This window comes from Molossus molossus, unplaced genomic scaffold (assembly GCF_014108415.1).
Source record: "Molossus molossus isolate mMolMol1 unplaced genomic scaffold, mMolMol1.p scaffold_m16_p_3, whole genome shotgun sequence".
Lineage (NCBI taxonomy): Eukaryota > Metazoa > Chordata > Mammalia > Chiroptera > Molossidae > Molossus > Molossus molossus.
This window is the reverse complement of record NW_023425366.1, coordinates 6,030,786-6,054,232: the sequence shown is the minus strand read 5'-3', so window position 1 is coordinate 6,054,232 and position 23,447 is coordinate 6,030,786. Positions and strand designations below refer to the sequence as shown.

The following is a 23,447-nucleotide window of genomic DNA, read 5'->3' as shown; positions in this document are numbered from 1 at the left end:
TGTAATAAAACATTCATAAATTAAGTGTTCAAACAGATGTGCTACTAAACAGAATTATTTCAAAACCAGCAGCATTTTGCTAGAAGATGTGCTAAATCTCTGTTTGTTTGTTTTCATCTAGAGCACTAGAGTGAACTAATTTCAAGACACTGGAGAGTCTTGGAACATGAGAAATAACAATTCAACTAAAGGGAAAAGGGGAGGGATGATGTCGTTGGTAAAATTCCCAGCAGTAACACTTAGACACATGAAAACATCCATCGTAATGTTAGGCAAGTGTGGTGATTTGGCAACAAGGAGGGGAAGACTGCAGTAAAACTGTGAAATATGTATATGTTTTTGTCACTTGCTGGTGTCCTGCTGTCTCCTCTGCAGCCCAGCTCAACGTCTCCTATACTGGTGGGACCCCCTCCCACACGAATGCACCTCTCCTCTCCCTCGGCTTGGGACACCCGTGTTCACAGAGCTGCCTTGTTTGTGCAGAGAATTCCTCTCAGCTGTTTGAGAATGACTCCCACTCCCTGTCAATCAATAGCCTACAAAGATGCTATCTCAGTAATGGCTTCGAGCATATTTGAGGTTCTATCAGATACTTTTGAAGCTCAGAAAGCCATCGAACATATGAGAATCATTCCCCAATGATGAAATTTTAATCATTAATGTCCTAATTCCCAAGAAATGCCTGAGATCAGAAATCCAGTCAGTCCCTTAGAACGTCAGAGCCCATTACTCATGGACCTAACCTTGTGGGCCCGGGAGCGCACACGCACACGCACACGCACACGCACACTACTGTTGGACTCCATCCAGACGTCCTGATATTACTCTCAAGTCAATCATGTACGTGAGCCTTAAACATCAAAAATCTGTAAGGTTTTCAATAACTCCTTCCTAACCAATTTATTAGCGATGTTTTTTGGTAAGTGTCATCATTATAAAGATACTCTGCTTTCATGACAAACATATGTGGGGAGGAACAGGGGTGCTAGCCCTCTCCCAGGTTAGGACTCTCTAAGGCTGCGTTTCTGTGGATTTCAGATTTGATAAAAACGGGGAAGCATTCTTCATCTTAGAACATTATTAAAATCTGGAAACTTCCACACTTGTGATTCACGGCCGGTCATCTGGGATGATCTGGACATCTGTCCTTCTCGTCGGTGTCCGGGAGAAGAGGGTGCTCACACCGCGGACCTGCGACCCCCACCCCGCGGGGTGAGTCCTTCCCCGAAGGGGGCTGTTAGCTACAATCAGGTGGTTGCAGCTCTGGGTTCTAAATGCCAGGCACTCACTACCACAGTCCACGTTCTACCTTTCACTGTCCGGTGCGACCAGAGTACTGAGGAAGACGGGGACTCCGTTCTTTCGGGAATTCTCTTTGAAAGATAAGTAAAGTGATGTGACTCGCTAATTACATCTACCATTAACATGCTCTCTAGACTTTCAGTTTCAGAGTTTACAAAGCACTATGTGTTAATACTCTCTTGGATCTTTAAAACAACCACATAATCCAAGTAAAAACCTTCACCCACATTTTTTAAATGAGAAAAGTATCTGCAGAAGGTACTTCCGACTTTCCCTCCAAATTGATTGGATTTCCTTTATTTTGTACGTTCGCCCAACTCATCTGCACAACAGTAACAACAACAACAAAAGCACACTGAGCTAATGAGCACTGTGGCAAGCATCCCCATTGATGACCACTCCGGACACAAAAGGGGGATCTCAGAATAGCTACTATTCGCTTCCTTCAGGACTGTTTTCACTTTCTGGAACCCTGGGACCAGTCCCCACCACCCCTCCTCAAAAGGTACTTTCACTTTAAGATGTGATAAGAAAAAGATTTTGACTCTCCTAAAAAAAAAAAAAAAAAGGCCTAAATGGCAGACTTAACTCAAAATAGCCACCAGAATTATATAACCAACCAAATGTATTTCCTTTTCACACCAAGACAGGAACCGTCTCGTACACAATGTGAAATGCACACATCAGCAAGACAAAAAGAGGAGTCCAAGTAGGTCTTTCTCCGTGATTACCCAGGGCCAGCGAAGGGAATCGACTTAATTCATTCTGAGCTTTCGTAACAGTTATAATGTCTTATAAAGCCACTTTTCTCTGACAACTTCTGATATTCCAATGACTATGCCTTGCTCAATGAAATATGGATTACTGCTACTTTTGACATGATGCAAGCATAATTTTGCCTCCCCAAATATTTCCAATGAAAAAAACAAACAAAAAAAAAAACCACTTTTGACATTGTCTCTAACTAAAGAGAAAGCCTGATTTGCTAGAAACTGGTAAATTAAAAAGCACACATTTCCCCCCACCCCCTCCATTTCCTTCACAGATGACATTAACGTCACCTCATTGCCTGTAAGGAAACATTCCTGGGTGCATTGTACCGCGTGCAGGTAATGTCATGTCTCGTCACACCTGTCTTGTTTATAGACAGTACACAAGGCCAACCAAGTGACCAGTTCAAGCGAGATTACTCCCCAGATACTAAACTAACACAAGCTTATTATGAAACATTCTGGCAGGGGAACCGGAATTAGAGCTTCAACCAGAATCAATCGTGTGTCAGATACTGATGAACCAGGGCCGGTCCCAATTTTTACACTAGTAGCTCGCAGATGAGTCCACCGTGGAGTTGCCACAGTGTATGTCCCATCGTCGTGCACAATAAAGGGGGAAGCTGAGACATTACCCAGCAACTTCAGGTACAGGTAAGGCTGTGCGTGTCCTTTCGTCCTCAGTGTTGCCTGATTCATTTGCGTCTGGAATGCTCCACGTGGTATATTTGGGGCAGAACCATTACCCAATAGCATTGTACTGCTCCCCGTATTTTAAAAGAAGGAAGCCTACTCAAGGGCCTAGGGCTAGACTCTCTCGAGAGGTTTCATATTTTAAATTAGTAGAAACTTCTATGGTGATAATTTACGTGTCCATCAAGTACTAGTTTCAAAGTATGTGTAACAATAACCACCACCTCATGAAACCTCAGCACAATTCTGTGAGATTGGGCAGAAAATTATTATCATTCCTGTCGATAAATGAGGAACTCGAGTGATTCCGTCCATGGTTTCGAAGTTCATTTCCCAGGCATAGCCACGCGCAAGGACATCTTTGGAACCCCGCTGTCAGCGTGGCCGTGTTCATCGCCCCCTTCTGCCCTCAACCACACTCTCAGCACATCTTCTCGCTGGCGCTTTGTCTTCTGTAAACGCTTCTCATGCTGAGTTCGAGGCCCTCCACAGCTTTGCTTCTCTGTCTGAATGTCCACGTGCTTGCTTTCCCGACTGAGCGGAAACTCCCGTGATGAACTCACTGGGCAGGTGTTCTCGTGCCCCCGTCATTCTCCAGACACCTTATGCGAGCAGCTGAAGATGCTGGAAAGACAGTGACCTCCGCCCCTCTGGAGTCAATGCCAGGGGGAAAGGCCTGGTGCAGGAGGCACTGCGTAGGTGGCGAGTGTTACGAAGCAAAGGCGAGGAGGGCCGGGCAAGCGTGACACCGGGGAACTGACTGCCGGAGAGAGCAGGAGCCTGTCCGGAGGGAGCTTCACCCAAGGGCCAGGCCGAAGGGACAGACCGTGGGGAACGATCTGGGGTGGGCGGAAGGAACCACGTTCTAGGAAAAGGGAACACCACAGGTACAGGCCTGAAAAGTGCAGATGCGACAAACAGAAAGAGGCGTGACATGGTTAGAGAAAGGGACGAGCAAGGGAGAAGCAAACAGTTTCCCAGGCAGGATCAGGAAAGGGTCAGACTGGAAAGTCACAGAAATATTTATAGCAGGTGGATGACATGCTAGTAATATTTGCTCTTCGAAAATACCACTTCTGAGGCTCAGGCAAGACAAGCGAGGGTGAATTTCAAAATCTCGTCATGAGTCTGTTATGACAACACACGTGGGAATGACAGAGTGGCCGGGACAAGGGTGGTGCTAGAGAGGACTGAGGAGCGCTAGAATCGGTGTCACATCCAAGAAGTGGCACCCGGAGAACTTGGGGGACACTGAGGGTAGAGGGGGTCAAGTGCAAGGTGATGGAAGGAGATTTGGCTTCAGGTGGGCACACAATGTAATGGACAGACAATGTATTATAGACTTGTACCCTAGGAACCTATATAACTTTATTAACCAGTCACCCCAATACATTTAGTTTAAAAAGGGAAGAGAAGAAGTCAAGGATACCTCTTAAATTTCCGACTTTAGCAACAGGATACGAGAGAGGAGGAGGAGACCTGGGAAGGAAGTGAACCCCGTGAATGGCCTTGAGGAGCTCAACAGCTGTCTTTCCAGGGGTCTCACCACCAAGAGTATTTGAGACATGGGGTTACGTAACTTTGACACTTGGAATACGAGTCTGGTTGTTTTCAACATGTAGCCAAGGAAGTGTGTAAAAACATGCAAAACAGGAACACAGACTGGACCAATGACGAGGCATTACGGAAACCTAATATTTTAATCTGAAAACAGTGGCCTGAACATTTTAAATTTGATCTGATTCTTCTGGCATTAAACCGAGACCTCCATGTGGAAAGCACTAGGCTTAGACAGGTTCGCTTCAGGGCTCTGACCAAAGAACATTCAGAGAACGATGCCCCTTCCTTCTAACACGTGTGCGCCCACACGATCTATCCACCTCTTCTTAACTGTCTCGACTTAACATTTCACATCCTAGAAGAACTCATCCCATTGGACCTTACAACTCTAGGGCATCTGCTAAAATACCTTCAAAGCACCCGTTATAATACTGAAAACAGTTCTCTCAGAATATAAACAATCCTTTGCAGAAGGAACTGAACAGACTCTGTGTCCCCCGGAGGAGAAAGTACAGATAAGACAAATAATTCCTACGTGTGTGAACATCCACTGTCATCTGTTTTCTCTAGACATCCCCAGCCACACAACCAGGTGATCATGAAGGACTAGCAATGAATAATTTCAAAGAACACAGTGTTGACAGTTTGGAACCCCACAGTAACATAACCGGTAGAGGACACCTAGTGGTCTCCTGCAGAATCAGTATTAGCCTGCGGAAAAGGTTCACACACACACACACACACACACACACACACACGAGCCATGTGACAGGTTTGGCAGCTGTGTGCATCAGAGAAAGATGCCACAGTGGACCTTACATTTATCAACATGGGTGCACATCGACTTAAGTATTTCAAATAATATCCATGTATCTCATTTCAAACTTCACAATGTTCTATGAAGTGTCAAGTCATAAATAACTCCCTTTAAGTGCTTCTCTCCAGACTTAATAGAAAATTCAAGGTACACTTTTCATAAACACACACAAATACTAATTTCTAGTATAGGATCCAGTTCATATCACCATGTTTTTGGTGGTGAGAAATGCAAATGTAAAATGTAATTGTATCCTAGTAGTATAATTATATTAATATCTATTAATACAATAGTAATTATATCGCCCTGGCCGATTTGGCTGAGCGGTTAGAACGTCGGCCTGTGGTCCAGAGAGACCCGCTAAAGGCACGTACCTCGGTTGTAGTTTGTCCCTGGCCCTGGATGGGTCGTGCGGGTGGCACCATTCGATGTGTCCCTTTCACGTCGATGTTTCTCTCTCTCTCTTCCTCTCTCTCCCTCCCACTCTATCTGAACAAAAAATGGAAAAATGTCCTCGGGTGAGGATTAAAAAAAAAAAAGTAATTATATCAAATATCATTGATAAATCAATCACAAAGCTGACAAAATAGACTTCGCATATGGCCTGTTCATATTTTATTATTTGACACAAACATTGCAATGCCAAGAATACTTGGCAAAGATAAACCTCCCTTTAGATATCTAGAAAATGCCCTGCTTGACTTGACTAGCTGAACATAAAAGACACAAGAGACGCTAACTCTCTCCTGAGTGGTGTCATCATCTCCATCCTCAGCGGTGAACAATCCGCCTCGCTCCGCCACATTCGAAGATGCAAACCCACGCCTACACTGCCCCAGGACACCTTACTGGGTAAGTCTCCAAACACCCTCCCTCACTCTCCAGGTTCTACAGGTTCAGAACCTCTTGGGGGCTGCTCGCCCCTCAGGTCTTATTGGAACGCGCTCCTCTGCCCCCACTCCGTCCAGCGAGGCGATCCAGATTCCAGATTCCAGCTTCGAGACTCATTCGCACCCGGCAGCTCTCTGCTCAGGCAAAAGGGCTCTGCTGTTCGCTCCCTTCTTCACGCCACCCGTGACCACACCACGCGTGGTTATTTGCTCACATGTCTGTCTTTCCTACCAAGCGGGGGTCTGCTTGGTATTCTCAGGTGCAGTATCTGGCGATAGAAGCGACTAAGTAAATGCTTAGCAGTAAGGAATGGATATCCCCTGCAATGACGTAATGCATTTGAACACGGAGGGTGGCCGTGTGCTGCGTGGACAGGCATGCTCTGCAAACCGACTGTGCTTCGAATGCTGTACTTGTGTCCAAGGAGAGGCAACAGCCAGAGCTGACACCGCCTCTCCCCACAGGTGTCCATGCCCCTCAACAGGAAGGCATCGGCAACATATACGCCAGCACCAGCAACCAAGCTATCAGCAGAACGCACGCAAGCACAGCCGGCAGAATGGGGTCACAGCAAAGAGAATGACGATGTGGAATGTTTTCTGGACATGAGTTGAAGCCTGATTTTTAAGGGGGTAACAGAGAAAGAAAGGCTCTCCAAATCTGAGGGGCGGTACATGCACAATCACAGCCGTAGAATGAACCAGGCTCTGCAAGGAGCATTGTAAACAAAAATCAAACAGAAAGGAGCTGTTGGGTGCAAATCAGAAATGACACTGAGAGAGAGAAAGGTTTACTGGAGAGCCTGGAAGGCATCGCGAAGAAACACAGATTGGACGAGAGGGGCCACGGGGAGCTTCTCCACACCCCGACAGAGGGCGGCTTTGGAGAATCGACGGCCCTTGCTTATGGCAAGCCTAGGAATTCTTCAGAAATGAAAGCAGTCGCAGTATGCACCGTGTAATTACAGGTAGGCAATTCATAGCAAGAGTTCGTTTCCGTGCTCATCCAAACAGAAAGCTAAAATTCGCCAAAGAGAGAAGTTTAGATCAGAATTCAGCTCTCGGTGGAATAAACTTCGGCATTAATGCTCTGCTGTTAAACATAATTTGTTTATAAACCTGTCTCTAAGCCGGCACAGAAATCGAGTATCGATTGCTGGAAGAGCACAGCAGGGTACAGGACACACGATTCATCTGAAATTGCCACGGCATGTGGGGGGATCAGAACCACAGGCCCCCCTTCTTGCCACAAAACGGTTTAGTACACTGTGATGGGTCTAAAATCTATACAAGCAAGGCTGCGGGGAGAGTCAATGAGGAACACAGAGTGAACTATTGCAGATAGGTGTTCCCAAGACATGGCTATTGTACAAGCACCGTGCATTTCCAACACGTGTTCTTCACATTGCCCTTGACACTGAACCCTAAAAACAGATGAGCACTGCAGAGTAGTAGTTCTCTCTTCAATTATTATTTCCTAAATATCTAATAATTTCAGAGATCATCGCCCTTTGATAAAAACAACAACAAAACTGGGATCGGCCGACTTCAAGGTTCCTAGGATCCTTCACCTTCACTAACTGAATAATCCCCCATTCACTAAGCTCTTAACCCTCCTTCATCTCTTCAGTGGCTTGTGGTGGTCGAACATTGTTAATATCCCATTTAATTTCTGAGGATTTTCCTCACCATATGTCTCTTTTAGGAGGATCACAGAGGATCGGTTCCCCCGGTGACAGGTTACACAATACAGGGATCCGGCTTGGGTCATCGACTTGCCTTCAAGTAAAACAATGCTGCATGCAAGTCAGAAGTTTTTAAAAACACAAACAAACTTCAAGAAAGAGTTACCTCAGTTTTCTAGAGGTGAGAGAAAGAGGCATTTTCTGGCCTGATTTGATCGAAATGATTGCTCCCGCTGTTCACCTCCCCTGGCAATACATGTATGAAGTTTCATGAAACTTTGTACTGAAGACACATGGCTAAGAGAGGGCTTTATTTTATAATTGTCTTATGTAAACAACCCCCCCCCCCGACTCCTCAACACCATGTGTTCCATAAATCTGTTGGCCAAATGAGCTTTCCTTGCATAGTAGCCACAACATTCAGCTTCAGTACTGATGGTAACATAAGGGCTAAGTTTCAAAGTTTCTCTGTTTCATTCACAATGTTACTCGGATTTATCTGGCTTTGGCACTTGTTTTCAGTTGAACTAATTCAGACCGGGGGGGTGGGGAGGGGGGGATGTATCACTGAAGATAAAAGCAGTTCCCTATAGAAGGCAGCTGCATCCCTGGAAACGATTCATGTAGAACAGACTTCACACATCACTTCCCCAGATTTGCTGAATTTAGCACAAGCCAGCTGGGTACCGAAACACTCGGAACTCAAAGACACGTGGGTGCGTCACATCTTCCTGGGCAGCCTTCTTCCAAACACTCCGAAACGCTTCCGCGCTTATCCGTCGTCTCTCTCCTTGTAAACACAGCCTGGTGGCGTCCATCGAGTCCGGGAGAGGCCTGCCGGTTTGCAACCACTTGGTGATTTGGGTGTGAATCAGGCAGGTGATGAAATAATAAATTCCTATGAGAGTCTGGATTAATCATCACTGTTCCTTCCCCGTTTAACAGTATTACTAACAGACATTAAATATCCATGATACGTGTGATATCATAGGAGGGTATCATGTACCCGAGAAAACATTCTTCACTTAAATGAGCTTATGGTTCATTTATTATCAAGGTCATTTATTTATAAGGAAGATCTTGCCGACTCACAGCCCTGGCCAGAGTGTGTCTGGTTACCAGTGGCTGTAAGTGCATATCCGATCGCACTCACAGGCCCGTGCAGTCCGGGATGCTCCTGAATTAGATCGCAGGCCCCGTGCCTGCTTCTGGGAGCCAGAGGACAGCGGTGTTGGGGAGTCTTCTTGGTCCGCAGGGCCGGCCCCTCTCTGACAGGCTGCCTCTGCCCATCCTGACGCCATGCTCCAGGGTGGCCGGGCTAAAACCACAACACACTGAAATGCCCCACGGACCGCTGCATTTTTAACCAGCTGGGCATCTGTATCAGTGACTTGTCACTCCCCAGGCTAGTCATTACAATGTGTTAAGTGACCATGTTTTAAGAGGTGAATACTCCTCTGTAGCTTTTACTCAACGCATAAAAGCATTGAATAGTAAGGCATTTCTCATTACAAGAGTATGTTATCGTGAGAAGCTATATTGTTTTGTGGTTAAGAGCTTTTTTCTGGAGCCAAATTGCCAAGATTAGAATCCGAGCTCCACATATCATGAACCCTGTGAATCTAGGCACGTTATGGGAGACATCAGGAAGATTTAGTAAAGAATCAAATATATTACCTGACATATAATACGAGCCCAATAAACATTCATGATTATTATCAGGAATCCTCTTGGTTTGATATCAATCTCAAATCAGAATAATAAAGTTTGAGAACCAAACATTTAGAACATCTCAGACGGAATGTGCATTTTGGACACATTACAAGATGAATCCAATCTCTCCAATGTGCTTCATTTGATTTTAAATATAACCCATATCCATATTTTAAGAATCATCCATTTTTAAGCCTCTTCAGCAATGTCTGACGCAGTGTTTATCATCACATGTCATTTCCTGGAGTCCTGGGAACCGAAATGTCATCGACAAGCCCACGGCTCCAGCCTCCGAGCAGGCAGAGTGGACGTTCACAGAAGATCCATGTTCAGACCTGTTTAACCCTAGATTCCAAAACACAATTCCCTGAATTCTAAACGGAATTTCTGCCCTGAAGGGATGACTAATCCATAGCAAGTAGACTGTTTTCCTGAGAGCAGCTTTATGTATTCACAAAGCCTTTTCAGCCCTCGTTTTATCCAGACAACAAAGTTCAGGTGATAATTAATTTAAAAAGCAAAAGAAGACGTAGAAGGAAAAGAAAGTTGAAAAGGCGGATACGCAGACTCTAGAAATGGGAACACGAGCCCCTTGGCTCGCTGATGGGGCAGCAAACTCCGCCCTCGGGAGACTCCGGCCGCAGGCCCCCTCGGGCCCCCGACTGCCCCAGAACCACAGGCCGCATGTCCTGCATTTATCCCCGTTTCACTCTACACATTGCCCTCCTGGCTGTGCCGTTTTTTAGTATTATGAAATGAGTTGAAAGGAGAAACTATCATAAATAATTATATGCTAAGCATTAAAGAGAGCAAAATTATGGCGCTGAAATCAGTCTTTACAGGTGTACCTTGGAAACACTCAGAAAATTAATCTGTTTCTCAGACAAAAATCCCTGAAATTGCAATATTAGAGGAACCACATAGCAGGTTATCTCATAGAGCTAATGACACAAACGAGATTCACAAACAGAGCCTCCGAATCTTTGTCAAATCTGGTACTTGACGTATTCACGTCAGATAAAGACAACCTCCACGGAGGGGTGCATGGGTTAGGACAGACGTGTTTTGATTGAAATGGATTTGTAAGGAAAAAACTAAACTGATGGAAAACAATCGTTTCAAAATCACTTTCTTTTCCAGTTGATTCAAATCTAGTGTTTGAATCTTTTCAAGAGACACATACATCACTTAAGTACCAAAACATAAATAAACAAAAATGATCTCCTTTGGTTTCATAACCCTCATACATAGCAGAGTGGTTCATTTCAAAACAGTTACAGTGAACAATGCCGGGATATCGTGGCTTTAAAAAGTAAAGTGTGTGTCTTACCTCTTCCCACTGATGGATGTACCTAATCAATCTTGAAAGTCGTAATAAGCGCAAGAGACTGAGGATTTTGGTAAACCTCACGATGCGAAGCGCCCTGGCCGTCTTGTAAACTTCCGAGTCCATTCCCTTCTCTACGATGAGGAAGATGTAATCCACAGGGATGGACGAGATGAAGTCCACCACAAACCAGCTTTTTAAATAATTCATCTTGATCACTTTAGGGTCCAGGATGATTTCAGAACTGTCTTCATTGACAGTCCCAGTCCTAAAATTCATGATCAGGTCCAAGAGGAAGACTGTGTCGGACGCCACGTTAAAAATAATCCACGGGGTGGTAGTTTGTTCTGTAAAGAACGTGATTCCCACGGGTATGATGACCAAATTGCCAACCATCATTATGAGCATTATTAAATCCCAGTAAAACCTATGACAAATAAAACGAAAAGATTTCAAGATGCAGACAATAACCAAACTGCCCCCCCAATACAAAGTATTCCTGATTTATGGTTAATAAATGAGTAAAAGAATAATGTGTTGATTTTATAAATAATGTAACTAATTCCTTCAATGGCAACAAATTTAAATCTAAGTAAAATTAACATACCCCTTAAGAAAAAGATTGTGACTAGAGAATTCTAAATATTATTTGATATCAAGTGTTATAGAAATAAATTCAAAAGCATCCATAACCCCATTTATCTAGTAAAGAAGTAAAAAACATCCTTCCTTATAGATTACATGGAAACCAGGCAGAAGTATAGGACCAGAAGATCAACCTTAAAAAACTGCTTTCGGGAGAATTATTTGGAGGTGCTTTGAAGTACTTTACATGTCATGGATTAGAATAAACAGTAATAAAGAGGGTGTGCTAAAAGTACTAGTAATGCAAATTTATCCCTAGGAGATTAGGTCAAACACGAATTCTAGAATAGCCCATAGCTTCACAGTACTCCAAATATTTATGCTTTATTCTTCTTTAGTTTAAAATAGAAAAACTAATTTTTTCCTGAGGCTAAAAATAATTGAAGAGACTCCACTCTAGATTTGAAACTGGAAACTGTGATTACTAACTACCTTTTGAAACATTTCTGTCTCTCTTTATATTAAAATTGGGAGAAAACCATGAACTTTCAGATTTTTCCAGGTTAATATATTGTAACTAAATTCTTCAGAGATGATTATGTTATTTTCATTTGGATTCTTTCAAGGAATATTGACCCTAAAAATAGACGTTTTATACTTGTGACAGTATATACTTATAACAATGAAGAAGCAAATCTATTAATACAACTCTATAATAATGAAAAATCTGAAAACGTGAGTTAACTTAATCTGGTCCTATGTGTCCTCTTTTGGAAGTTCTGTTGAATAAATGACATAAACTTTTATGACAGAAATTTCTGTTAACCAAGATATTTTTACTTAATATTATTTCTCCCACTTAGATTATTTGGGTTACATTTTGGTAAGGCATACATTTGTATAAACCTATCAAAGTTACTATGTCCCTAATTACGAATGGCTCCTGGGATAAAAGTAGTAGTATAAGAAAGAACTATAAAAGCGAGTTCTCCCCTGGTCTCCACCATCCCCAAGATTAGGTCAAAGGTAAACGTTTTGTCATTTTGAAGATTTCACCAGTCTTTCTGTCAAAATATATCTACACATATATGGACAAGTATACAAATGCCCGTGTCAATCATACACCATGCATTGGCAATTTCGATGAAACTTTTTATTTTCTTCTCTCAGTGGAAATATACAAAACGGGCCACTGAACACACCAAGGACAGAGGAGAGGTGTAGACATGCTGAATGCTGCGGTGGCTACCTCACAAGGAATGACATCTCTGAGCTCTAAAGTGCAACTGCGTGTGCCCCGAGGACTGGCACTTCTGTGGCTACTCGCATCCGTCTCTGCCGTGGGCTCCTCCCTCTGCCCTCCCAGGAGGCTGCTGCTCCCCTGCGCGTCCTAATAGCCCTTTATCTCCCTCTCCACACAGGCTCTCTGGGCAACACCACATACCCATGCACGTCGTCTGCGATTCCTTTATAACCGACGGTCCAGCTGCTTTCTCTCCAGTCCACTCCTGGTCCTCGCAGTCAGCAGCCTGTGAAATCTACCTGCCCCCTTGCATATATCACTCTCATGCTAAACAGCACACCGGGCTCCGACTCACCCCTCGGCCCCCACACACTCCTCACAGGTTCCCTTTGTCCTGGGAAAGAACAACTCTGTGCCTGATACAAGCCAGAAGCCTTGGAACCATCCTAGCTAACTCCAGGCCCTAAATCCGCTCCATCTCATGCTCAATCATTCACCAAAGCTCTTCGGTTCGATACCTGAAAGTAAGCTGCAGTCACCCGTTTGCCCCGTGAGTCCTGCGGCAGCTGTCCGCACGCAGAACGTCTTACCCATGATTTAATTTGGGGACATTACTTAAATTCTCTAATACTAAGTTTTCTCATCTGTAAAATAAAGATGATCACAGAGCCAAGGGTGTAGAGGTCCATAAATTAAGTAATATGTACAAATCACAGATCTTAGCATATAACAGACTGCAGACAAAATGTTGGTGGCCCATTTAGTATGAATTTAACTTTCCTTCCCAAGAGAAATCCATTTTGATGGGGAACAACCAAGGGCCCGTTGAAAAATACTCACTGTCACAGACATCTTTGTATTTCTGTCATTACGATAGAAGCTATTTTTAAGGAAAAATCATATTCCATCCATCTTAGTCAACAGAAGAAAAGGATAAAGTACCATCCAATCTTTATTGTTGCAATAATGTTTACCACATCGTAGCTTTTTTATTGCTGGTATTTAATATGGTCTAAAGCCATTAGATGTATGGATATCAACATGAAGCTCCATTAACCCTTACCATTTTTTTAAAGTATCGTTGACTCTACTTTATAGACATAAACACAGGTCTTATTATAGACTTTGCACTATACAACTCTGTAGTCAACATACATTCATTCTCTGCTAGCCAAGAAAAACAGTTAACACCCACTCAAGAAGTGTAATGTAACTTCTGCTTTTTGAACAATGCTTCTGTCTCTGAAAACTGACCTCATGAGATTGTCTCGCCTACATGTCCACAAAGTTTCCCTTCTTGATTCTTAGCTCTGAAAATTTCCCTTAGGACAACCAGACTCTCCCTTTCCCTTGTCTCTCAAGTTCTATATCTTACACATTTTATTACAGAATTGTCTTTCCTATCTATGCCCTCTCCTCGTCCCCACTGTTATCTCTCCAGTCAGGGAAGAGCTATTTATCTCTTGCTTAATATATTTCCAGAGTCTCCTGTCTACAGTATCTGATCAATTCTACTCACCAGTCCCAGAGCCACCTATGTGACTGGTAACTTGCCAGGTCAAAAACCATCAATGACTCACTCAATTAAATAGGAACAAGTTATCCCGGTTCTCAAGGAAATATAGCTTCCTACTCCATTCCCAGCCTCTGCTTTAACCCTTCATAGCAAGCACCTCATCTCTCAAGCAGGAGAGTCCTTTCTGTGCACACCTGGGTCCATGTGCAGGAGATGCCACCTCCACTCTACCTGTCCCTTTTCCTGTGGGCATCGCCTGTCCTTCTGGTCCCACTCTGGTGATGAGTTTCTCGGTTTTTGTTTTTGCTTTAACAAACCCCAGCACAACATATATTTTCAGCATGCTTCCTTTTTTAAATTGTTTCTTTTGTTACTAATTATTTGCCTTTGTTTCCTCTGCCATTTAAATTCTTTGAAGTTCAAAACTGTAGCTTGTCTTCTAACTTCTGCAGTAAGGTACAGTATCTAGAATAACCAATGCTAAGAAGATGAATTCACTGGATTTTTAATGGAAAGATACACTTCAGTGGGGATATTTCGGGAAATCTTTTGTAATAAGACAAAGAGCCATCAATGCAGTAAATAATTTCTTAATTTATCTTTTATGTAACATTGAATTTTTACGCATCGAGGGTTTTTAGGATGTAGAATGCATTAAAATAGATTAAATAAGAAACCAGATTAAGAGTACGTTCTCAGGGTGGACAGCCTGAAAACAACCCAGTTCTGCATTTGACAGGTGGTTTGATGTTAAAAGCCCCTCTCCTCTTCATCTTGCTCTAGAGAGACAATATTTATTTGTAAAAGCTCTTGCTTGGGCGTGGGAGGCAGACTCGAGTTCTAGTTCTAGTTCTCCTCGCTGCATGGTTTGGGGCAAGGCATTGATCTGGAGAAGCCTCGACTTCCTCCTCCTACTTTCTCAAGGCAGGAGGACTACAGCAGCGATGTATACAGAGTGTAGCACACGGAACCCGTTAGACAGAAAGGTTCTTTCTCTGTCAAACCAGCAAACACAGGAAGCACTGACTGGAAGAGAGGTCGTCTTGACAGTTACAGCAGAGCAATAAGCTAGATAACTCAGTTTTACCTTCTACTAAAAGGGAACAGACAAAATAAAATAATATTCCTGTTATAATTAATATATCACTAATAACGATGACTTCAATTACTAATCAAGTAATTGTCATAGACAAATTATCTTTATGTTAAGAATCCATTCCCCCTCTAAGTTTTTAGCAGGGGAAAAAATGACATTATAGTGGTTAGTTCATGACATTGAACTGTGGATAATTCAAATGAGTCATGCTTCCTTCTTTCTACCCACCTGAGTTCCTCTAAGGCTTGAGGTAAATAAAGATGACCCCCACTCCCTAACAAGAATTCCCCAGTGTCCCCCAGGTTCCATGCCCTCTTATCATCCCTGTTCCAGGAAAACTAATCTGCTGTCGGCCATTTCTAACCACAGCCTTACACAGAGTTTAAACAACGGCCACATTTTGCTACTGGAGGTCATTGCTTTAAATTTTTTCTCTCTAACTACTGAATGAAAGGTTCTATTCTCCCCTCTCTCTGATGAAATAAATGTTTGTCATAAAGCAGAAGAGAGGAAAGGACTTCTGGTGAAACCTCTGACATCTACCATCTTTATATGTGGCTACTGTTTTACCTACAATTGAAGTCAAATGATGAGACAAACCTGTGCCATTACTAACACTTAAGACTCATCCTGGGTCCTGGCCGGGCAGCTCAGTTGGTTAGTGTCGCCCTCATTTGCCAAGGATGTAGGTGGTGTTCGGCCCCTGGGCTGGGAACATGCAGACATTAAAGCATAAAACAGGGAAACAACAATTTGATGTTTTTCTCTCTCACTCCCCCTTTCCTCTCTGAAATCAGACACTAAATAAATTTAAAAATAAGATTCACTCTGAAAATTATATTTTTATGTATCAACCATAAATTGGGCATATGCTATAGACTTATTTAGCAATATAAATAAATAAATGTCTAGCTGCCTTTACATTTTATAAAATACAGTCCTTGCAATTAAATCTCAAATTCTATTTAAAACGGATTCAATTTCCAGAAATCCAATTAATAGCCCAGTTACTGAGCTCGTATCTCCTGATAAATAACATGAAATGCCTTCGTCGTCCCTTCAGGCTGAGCCCATATGTGAGCGGACCGGTGCTCAGATCTAACGACACCTGCAGGGTCTCAGGCCTCCGGACGCCCCAATGGAACAGCCCTCTCAACAGGCGAGAATCCAAGCCAATAAACCTTACGGCCTCCAAATAATTCTGATAATTTACTATAGCACGTCTGCTTTTTTTTCTTTCCTTTCAGGCAGCCCCTGGGCACGAACCTCATCGATCCCTGCCTCCCTGCGGGCCCAGCGCCAGCCCCGGGCACACTGGGGCCGCACCTGCTCACTGCTCCGACGGCCGGCTCTGCGTGCTGTCCCTCCCCATCCTTCTCCAAGAAGTGCTCATCACGGCATTCTTCTACCTGCCCCAGGAAATGGCTTTCTATCTACAGCCACCAGACTGCCGTGTTACCTGCAGAAGAATGTAATGACTCAAAACCCCCCAGAGTGTGCCCGGTTCTTCACCTCCAAGCGCATCATTCCGTAGGCACGTGGCCCTCAGCTCAATTAAAAGCGCCTGTTCTTCAGGTGCCTCCTCGTTGTCACTGCCCGACAAAGGTCTGGGGTTTCCTTCTCCTGGAAGCCAGATTCAACCTATGCACTTCCCAACACTACTTCTGTGGTCAAGGACAATGTGGGGTCCCTCACAGCACCTGTCAGCCCCTCCCAGCCCTGCTGGGGTTCATCCCCTCCCCACTGCAGACTCCAGTCTCAATCTATGTGCTTGCAAGCACTTGCAGACACCTCCCAGTGAACAGAGTGCTGTACCAGACTTCAGTGCAACAACCATTAAGTACATAAGGACCACGTAATACATAGCGTCTGTAAGTGCTGCTTTTGACTTCTTTCTAGCCCAACTGTAAGGCAATCTTCTCTGTGTTTAAATTGTCTAGCAGACAGTAGACACACTGTTAATTGTCCAATGATCAGATTTCAAGTTAATCACATTTATGTTAATGAGGGTTTATTATAATATCATAAGGTCTTAATGAAAATACATATGATCATTTATTTGTTCTTTTGCATGGCTTTTAAATTAAACGAGTACAAGCCTTCTTTATTTCTCCTTGCTATAAACAATAGAAAGGTGTTGTTCAAGGGTACTTTCATTATGTCATTCAAATTTACTTCACATGAAGGCCACAACTTTCATTTCACTGAAGCAAAACACCTGTTTACCCCTAACTGTCATGCACGAAATATAGTTCTATAAGTCTACAGCTTTCACCAAAAGATGCAGAATGGAACAGAACTCCCTGAGGACGAAGTCGGTCTATGCTGCAGGAGTCTGTCTTTGTGATAACAAAAAGATGTTTCATTAAAATAAAAATCCTGAATTTATGAAAGGTAAGCAGAACACATATAAAATAGCTTGTACTGCTTAAATTTAGACTTAAAAATTGGACTTTAAAAAGTCTATTCTAAAACTACTCTACCTTCTCAGTATCTTTATTTGATTTGTCACTGAGTGATTTGTAAAAATGCCATCCTCAACTTGTGACTCTCAGAACTTGATTCCTTCAAGCAGCAAAGTTCAACCGTGTGTTTAAAACACGCAACAGCTGACCTCCTTTCCCTTTGGCTGTCAACTAAAAATGACAACAGCCAGCACAACAATAGCCATCTGGTGGGAAAGAATCAAAGTTATGCCTACTATTTGGTCAGGTAGGCAAAAAATACATTTTTTGGTGTGCCGCAGAATTTTAGTAAGTAGTTTACACGTGCCATGAGATGAAAAAGGTTGACAATTACTGCCTGAAAGGAAAGCAAATATGTGGTCAGTGGTCGTGTCAACCAAAATGCGTTCCAGCATTATTCACTCAGTGCAAAAAATCCAGTAAGTCAATGTCCATTTTTAAACTGTTCCCACACGCGGACTAGAGGAAACCTGACATGAGACCATCCTAATGATAGCCTCATGACACAGACTTTGAAGCCACCTTTATTTTGAAGGTCAGTTAATGACTAGCGGTTGCTATGGGCTTTATACTTGCTGATACACTTTCCTCCAACAGCTGAAAGTTTGAAAAGAAGGAGATGACTGAACTCTTCCCTGGCTACATACATAGCTAAGGTAAGGCTTATTCACGTTTGAAGATTTTCATTTCAGAATGAGTCTCCCCTCGTTGCTCCCGTAACCTTTCCACCACATTGCCTGTTTCCAACTCATCCGATTTAGCTTTCTTGTCACTGATAATATAGGTCGCTTCCCTCATGTTTCTTATTACTCTGCAGATTCCATCAAGCCTGTTCATTCCCAACATGCCAATGCCACACAGACCATTTGCACTATTGTTGTAGTTTGAGGGTGTGATGGAAGGTACATCATTGTCCAAGCATATGATTGTGCCCTTGCGTCTGCAAAATATCTCCATTTTAAGGGAGTTTTGGAATGCATTCATGATCTTGATTTCTGTGTATAGCAATTTACCTCACTGGACATTGAAACGGATGGCGGCCTCCGGACAATAAAGCATAGATCATAGGCACTTTGTAAACACTGTCTCAAAATAATCCAAGATGTAGGCAGAATGATCTACATTTAACAACGGGAACTGAAACCCGTCCAGGTAAGGCCCTTTCCTAAATTCTTGCAGGCAGACTAACCTGTGACCAACTTCCACGTTCCCTCCTTCTACCATATTCAATGCCCAAATAAATGATTCGAGGATTTAAAGTAGCGCAAAGAAAACAGCTTCCGCACGTGTGGCAGGGCAGCATAAGCACACTTCCAGCATCGTGGTCAGTCACCATCAAAACGCAAATGAAATTGTTTTCACTGTGGAAAGTCCGAGCCCCAAAGCAGAGCACACAGCGATTCCGCGGGTAGGACTCAACAGCGGGTCTTTGGTTTCTGTGCCTTTCAACATGGAGCCACTGAACATCAACCTACATTGCCAGGAATTAGCGTGATAGCACCTGTTCGGGGCCCGTGGATCACACATCTTCCAAGTGAAGGAGCCATGGGAGGGACTACCTCAAAAAGGATGTCTGAATTCTTCCCACCTTGGCTGCAGAGACATCTCACTAGTGTATAAACAAAAGTGAGTTCAGTGCTCCAAAGGCGAAAAGCACTCAGAAGGTAAGAGCAGTATTTAGTACCAAGTATTTTCTCAAGACTGTTACATGATAATCACTCCAACAACTGCATATTGGCTATCTTCTACATATCAAGTATTGTTTTACGCACTCTAAGAAATGCAAGCAAATTATATACCGATTCTGCCTTCAAGAACTTCCAACTCAATGGGAAAGGGAATTCTTGTACATAAAATAGACAAGGAGAGACTTGAAGACATATTCATAAATAGTAAACTATCGGTACCCTGAGTTTCCAAAGGAGAGAAATAACTGATCATCTGTTTAAAGAAAGTACTATTATCGAGGAAATTCAGAGGTGGTTTGCTGGGAGCGGCCGGGCTGGCCTTTCATTCACAGCGCAGACGTGAGTTGATCAACAAGTAAATGTCGCCACCTGGGCTAGTCACTGTGCGCACAGAGAAACCGAGACACAGCCCAGTCCTCAAGAAAGGAAGGCTGAGGAAAGACAAACAATTCAATGGTGTCTTCGAAAATATTTTCAGTCCTTTGACAGACTAATGAAAGATCAACCCTAGAGCTCACACGGAGAAGGGTGACGAAGTCTTCCTTGGAGGGGGGACAGGAGAGCTGGGTGGAATTTCATAGAGTCGGTGAGTTGGTGTTTAATCTACATGCTACAGTAACTTGTTCTGGTGTACACAGAACCGTCACCCATGTCTACTGAGCACCGAAACGATGCTCAGAGGGGGGACAGGAGAGCTCGGCGGAATTTCATAGAGTCGGTGAGTTGGTGTTTAATCTACACGCTACAGTAACTTGTTCTGGTGTACACAGAACCGCCACCCACGTCTACTGAGCACTGAACCGATGCTCAGGTCTAGGTTGTCACTAGATACACACTAGGTCTGCCACTAGGAATACCAAGAGAAATACACACAAAGTAGAGAGAAAAAGGGATGAAACGCCATGAAAAGTGAAAAGGTAGGTGTATTTACTTTTTTAGTTAATACCTTAGCTGCTGTGATAGTAAACAAATCCAGGGCAAGCTTCTTCGCTACATGTGATTTAAAACAGTTTTCCCAATGAAAACGAAGGATCATGATCGCGGGCAGCCAAGAATGTGATCAAATAAAGCCCGAATTAAAAATGTGAAGTTCTGCTTTGCTTATAAATTTTACATAATGTCATATTATTGTCTTCAAAATATTTTTAAAAATAACTAATATCTATGTATTTATTTATTTATTTATTTATATTTATCCTCATTCGAGGACATTTTTCCATTTTTTGTACAGACAGAGTGGGAGGGAGAGAGAGGAAGAGAGAGAGAGGGAAACATCGACGTGAAAGGGACACATCGAGTGGCTGCCACCCGCACGACCAACCAGGGCCGGGGACAAACTGCAACCGAGGCACATGCCCTTAGCGGGAACCGAACCCGGGTCTCTCCGGACCGCAGGCGGATGCTCTAACCGCTGAGCCAAACCGGCCAGGGCTATGTATTTATTTTAACAGTAAACTTTTGAAGTTAAAGGTTATTCATTTCCATGGATTTTAAGTTGTACATGGATGGACACACAGGAATACCATTCCCATTTAGTGTGTTTGTTTCCTGAAACGATAATACTTAAAGATGTTATTTCCCACTTGCAATACACAGACATTCTCACCCACTGGGAGCTCTGTTACCCGTGGAGCAGAATGGTGCTCTGTCCAGGACGAAACGCTTCCAGCGGAAGCATATGTTCCCAGGTCTGCAGCAAGCATCAAGGGGGTGTGGGCACAGTAACTCTGCGGTGGAATGTTTAAAAATCAAGGACCACATTTATTTACTTGCCTGGGCAATTCACACAAACTCCAGGGTGCATTTTAAGCAGAAGGGCCAGCACAATAAGAAACGTTCAGCCACTCACAGCGAGTTGAATGAATTCGCAGTCCAATTCACGGCAGTGCCCACCAAGAACGCAGCTGGGTGTGCTTCTGCACCACTGTGACCTCTTTCCTCCCTCCCTCCTTTATTTTGTGGCATTTATTAAACCCTTATTTTTATGCTGTAACAGAAAACATATCCACAACAGGATGGTGCTCAGCAGAAAACTGAATCCCATTAGTAGGTGGAAGTTGTGTGTGCTTTGAATGTAGCACAGTGACTTGCAGGAAAGTTAAAACTGATTAAAAATGGACTTGATTCTTTTTTGTGATTTGTACTCTTCAGTTCATCTTTAAAAGATGTGGCTTCCACCTTCACGAATGTGACAGCTTGAGTTTTTGGTTTCTTCACCAGTTAAATAAGCAAGTAACACAAACAGAAAACTTGTGAAGAAATAAAATCTCAGACTTTTCTTGTACCAAAAAGATAACAAAAACAAAAAAATGTAAGGACTCAAGAATTGGTCTTATATGTGTGTCAAATACAGCAACTCTTGAAATAATTATTTGGTTGTGTTTCGAGATTACTAACTCAAAAGTCATTCTTTCAAAACCCATATGGTTGTTATATAATGACATAAAAGATTACAAAAGAAATATCAGCCTCCAGAATATGATTATGAAAATTAAATCATGCCAGAACTGTGGGCAATTTAAAAGTGATGTAAATGTCTCAATTTACATTCCTGCCCGATCTCTCTGACCTTTCCGCACACTAATCCTCAACCTGCTCGCACAGCCTTAGACAGGCTAATCCAATCCGTCTCCTGTGCACAGCGTTTCCTTCCCTGCATCTGCACAGCTGCTCCCTGCCAGGACCTGAGTACTGTTCACCCACCCTCTTCCTCACCTTCTCCATCGTCCAGTGGACACGCATGTCCTCCAGCACACGGCCCAGGGTCCCTCATCCACCATCACTACTCCTTGTCCTCTGAACTGTGGTGCGGGGGCCTTTGAGGGTACCAAGCAGTGGCATTTCCACAATAGTTTTGGGGGTGGGACTGAGACGAGGGGGCAGATTGGCCAGGTGGGAAAGGGATTCAGGGAGATCTCAATTAAAACCATTTCTCTATCCAGCACTCTGCTCTTGCTCAGAGTTATATTTTTGGGTCAATAAAAAGCATCAACGCATCCTACGGGCACTTATTCATACAAGATTGCAGAAAACATTTGGGTGGGCATCACTCTTCCAAGCCATGCCTTGGTCTTTTATGAAGGCCAATCAATGGTCATGTCTTACAAAACCCACAACGTCCCTCAGCACACCGTAAGCCCTAGAGAAGCACCCAGAGACTGAATGAGGAAATCGGCTCCAGACGGGCCAGCAGCCCAGGTAGACACCTTAAGAAGCTTGGTTTTCCCTTCATGCACATGCACCTGCGCTTTGACTGCACATGGCAATTTTTCAGGTCCATTTCTCCAGCTACAGGGGCTGTCCCTCGGTCAGGAACCACACGGATCCCTGATTCCCACGAAACCCCTCTGGTCCAGCACAGTGCCCGCAGGTGTGGTGAACTCCTCACATCTACTGAACCCTCACAGAGAGGAGGTCACGGCACCATAACCACACGGATCCCTGCTCCCTCGAAACCCCTCTGGTCCAGCACAGTGCCCGCAGGTGCGGCGAACTCCCCGCGTGCCCACTGAACCCTCACAGAGAGGAGGTCACGGCACCATAATCTCGGTCTAAAAGCATGTGTCCCTGGAACACTTTCTGTTGGGGGCCATTTAAAGATCATGAAAATGTGGACAAGCTGGAAGACGGCCAGAACAAAATAAGGGGAAAAGAGAATTTTGAAAATGGAAAACCTAATTTGTGAGAAAAGACCTGATACGCTGAATACAGAAAACTCATTTAGATAAAAACTCTAAGACAATGCAAACAGATCCCACATAGTCTTACAAGCAAACAAGAACTTGGTTCAGCCAGTACAGGGAGAAGGTGGAGGAGGAGCCAGGAACTGAGCTGCCTGGTCCTCCAGAGCCCAGTGGCTTCGAGGACTGAGCGTCAGAGGTGCAGTAAGGGTGCTGAGAGACATCTGTCAAAGGTCATGGACTCCTGGGGTTGCCTAGTGGCTTCTCTTAATATGGGCCCACGGATTGTCTGCCTACAACCTGCCCAGGGACCCACACTGGTCCTGGAGAGCAGAAAGTGCTATTCTCACATAGTTTCCTAAAAACTGGACAATCAAGGGAAAAATATTTGTTTTGTACCCAACTGTCTTATCCTCC

At 43.6% G+C, this 23,447-nt stretch overlaps 1 protein-coding gene across 1 annotated transcript in view; it reads right to left on the bottom strand.

The window, feature by feature from the left end:
• The window catches only part of HCN1 (hyperpolarization activated cyclic nucleotide gated potassium channel 1), a 334,018-nt gene that overhangs the window by 280,109 nt on the left and 30,462 nt on the right, over window positions 1–23,447 (bottom strand). Inside the window, exon 2 of the mRNA XM_036280637.1 lies at window positions 10,761–11,184. Coding sequence (XP_036136530.1) covers window positions 10,761–11,184 — 424 coding nt within the window. The remainder of the gene's footprint in view (window positions 1–10,760; window positions 11,185–23,447) is intronic.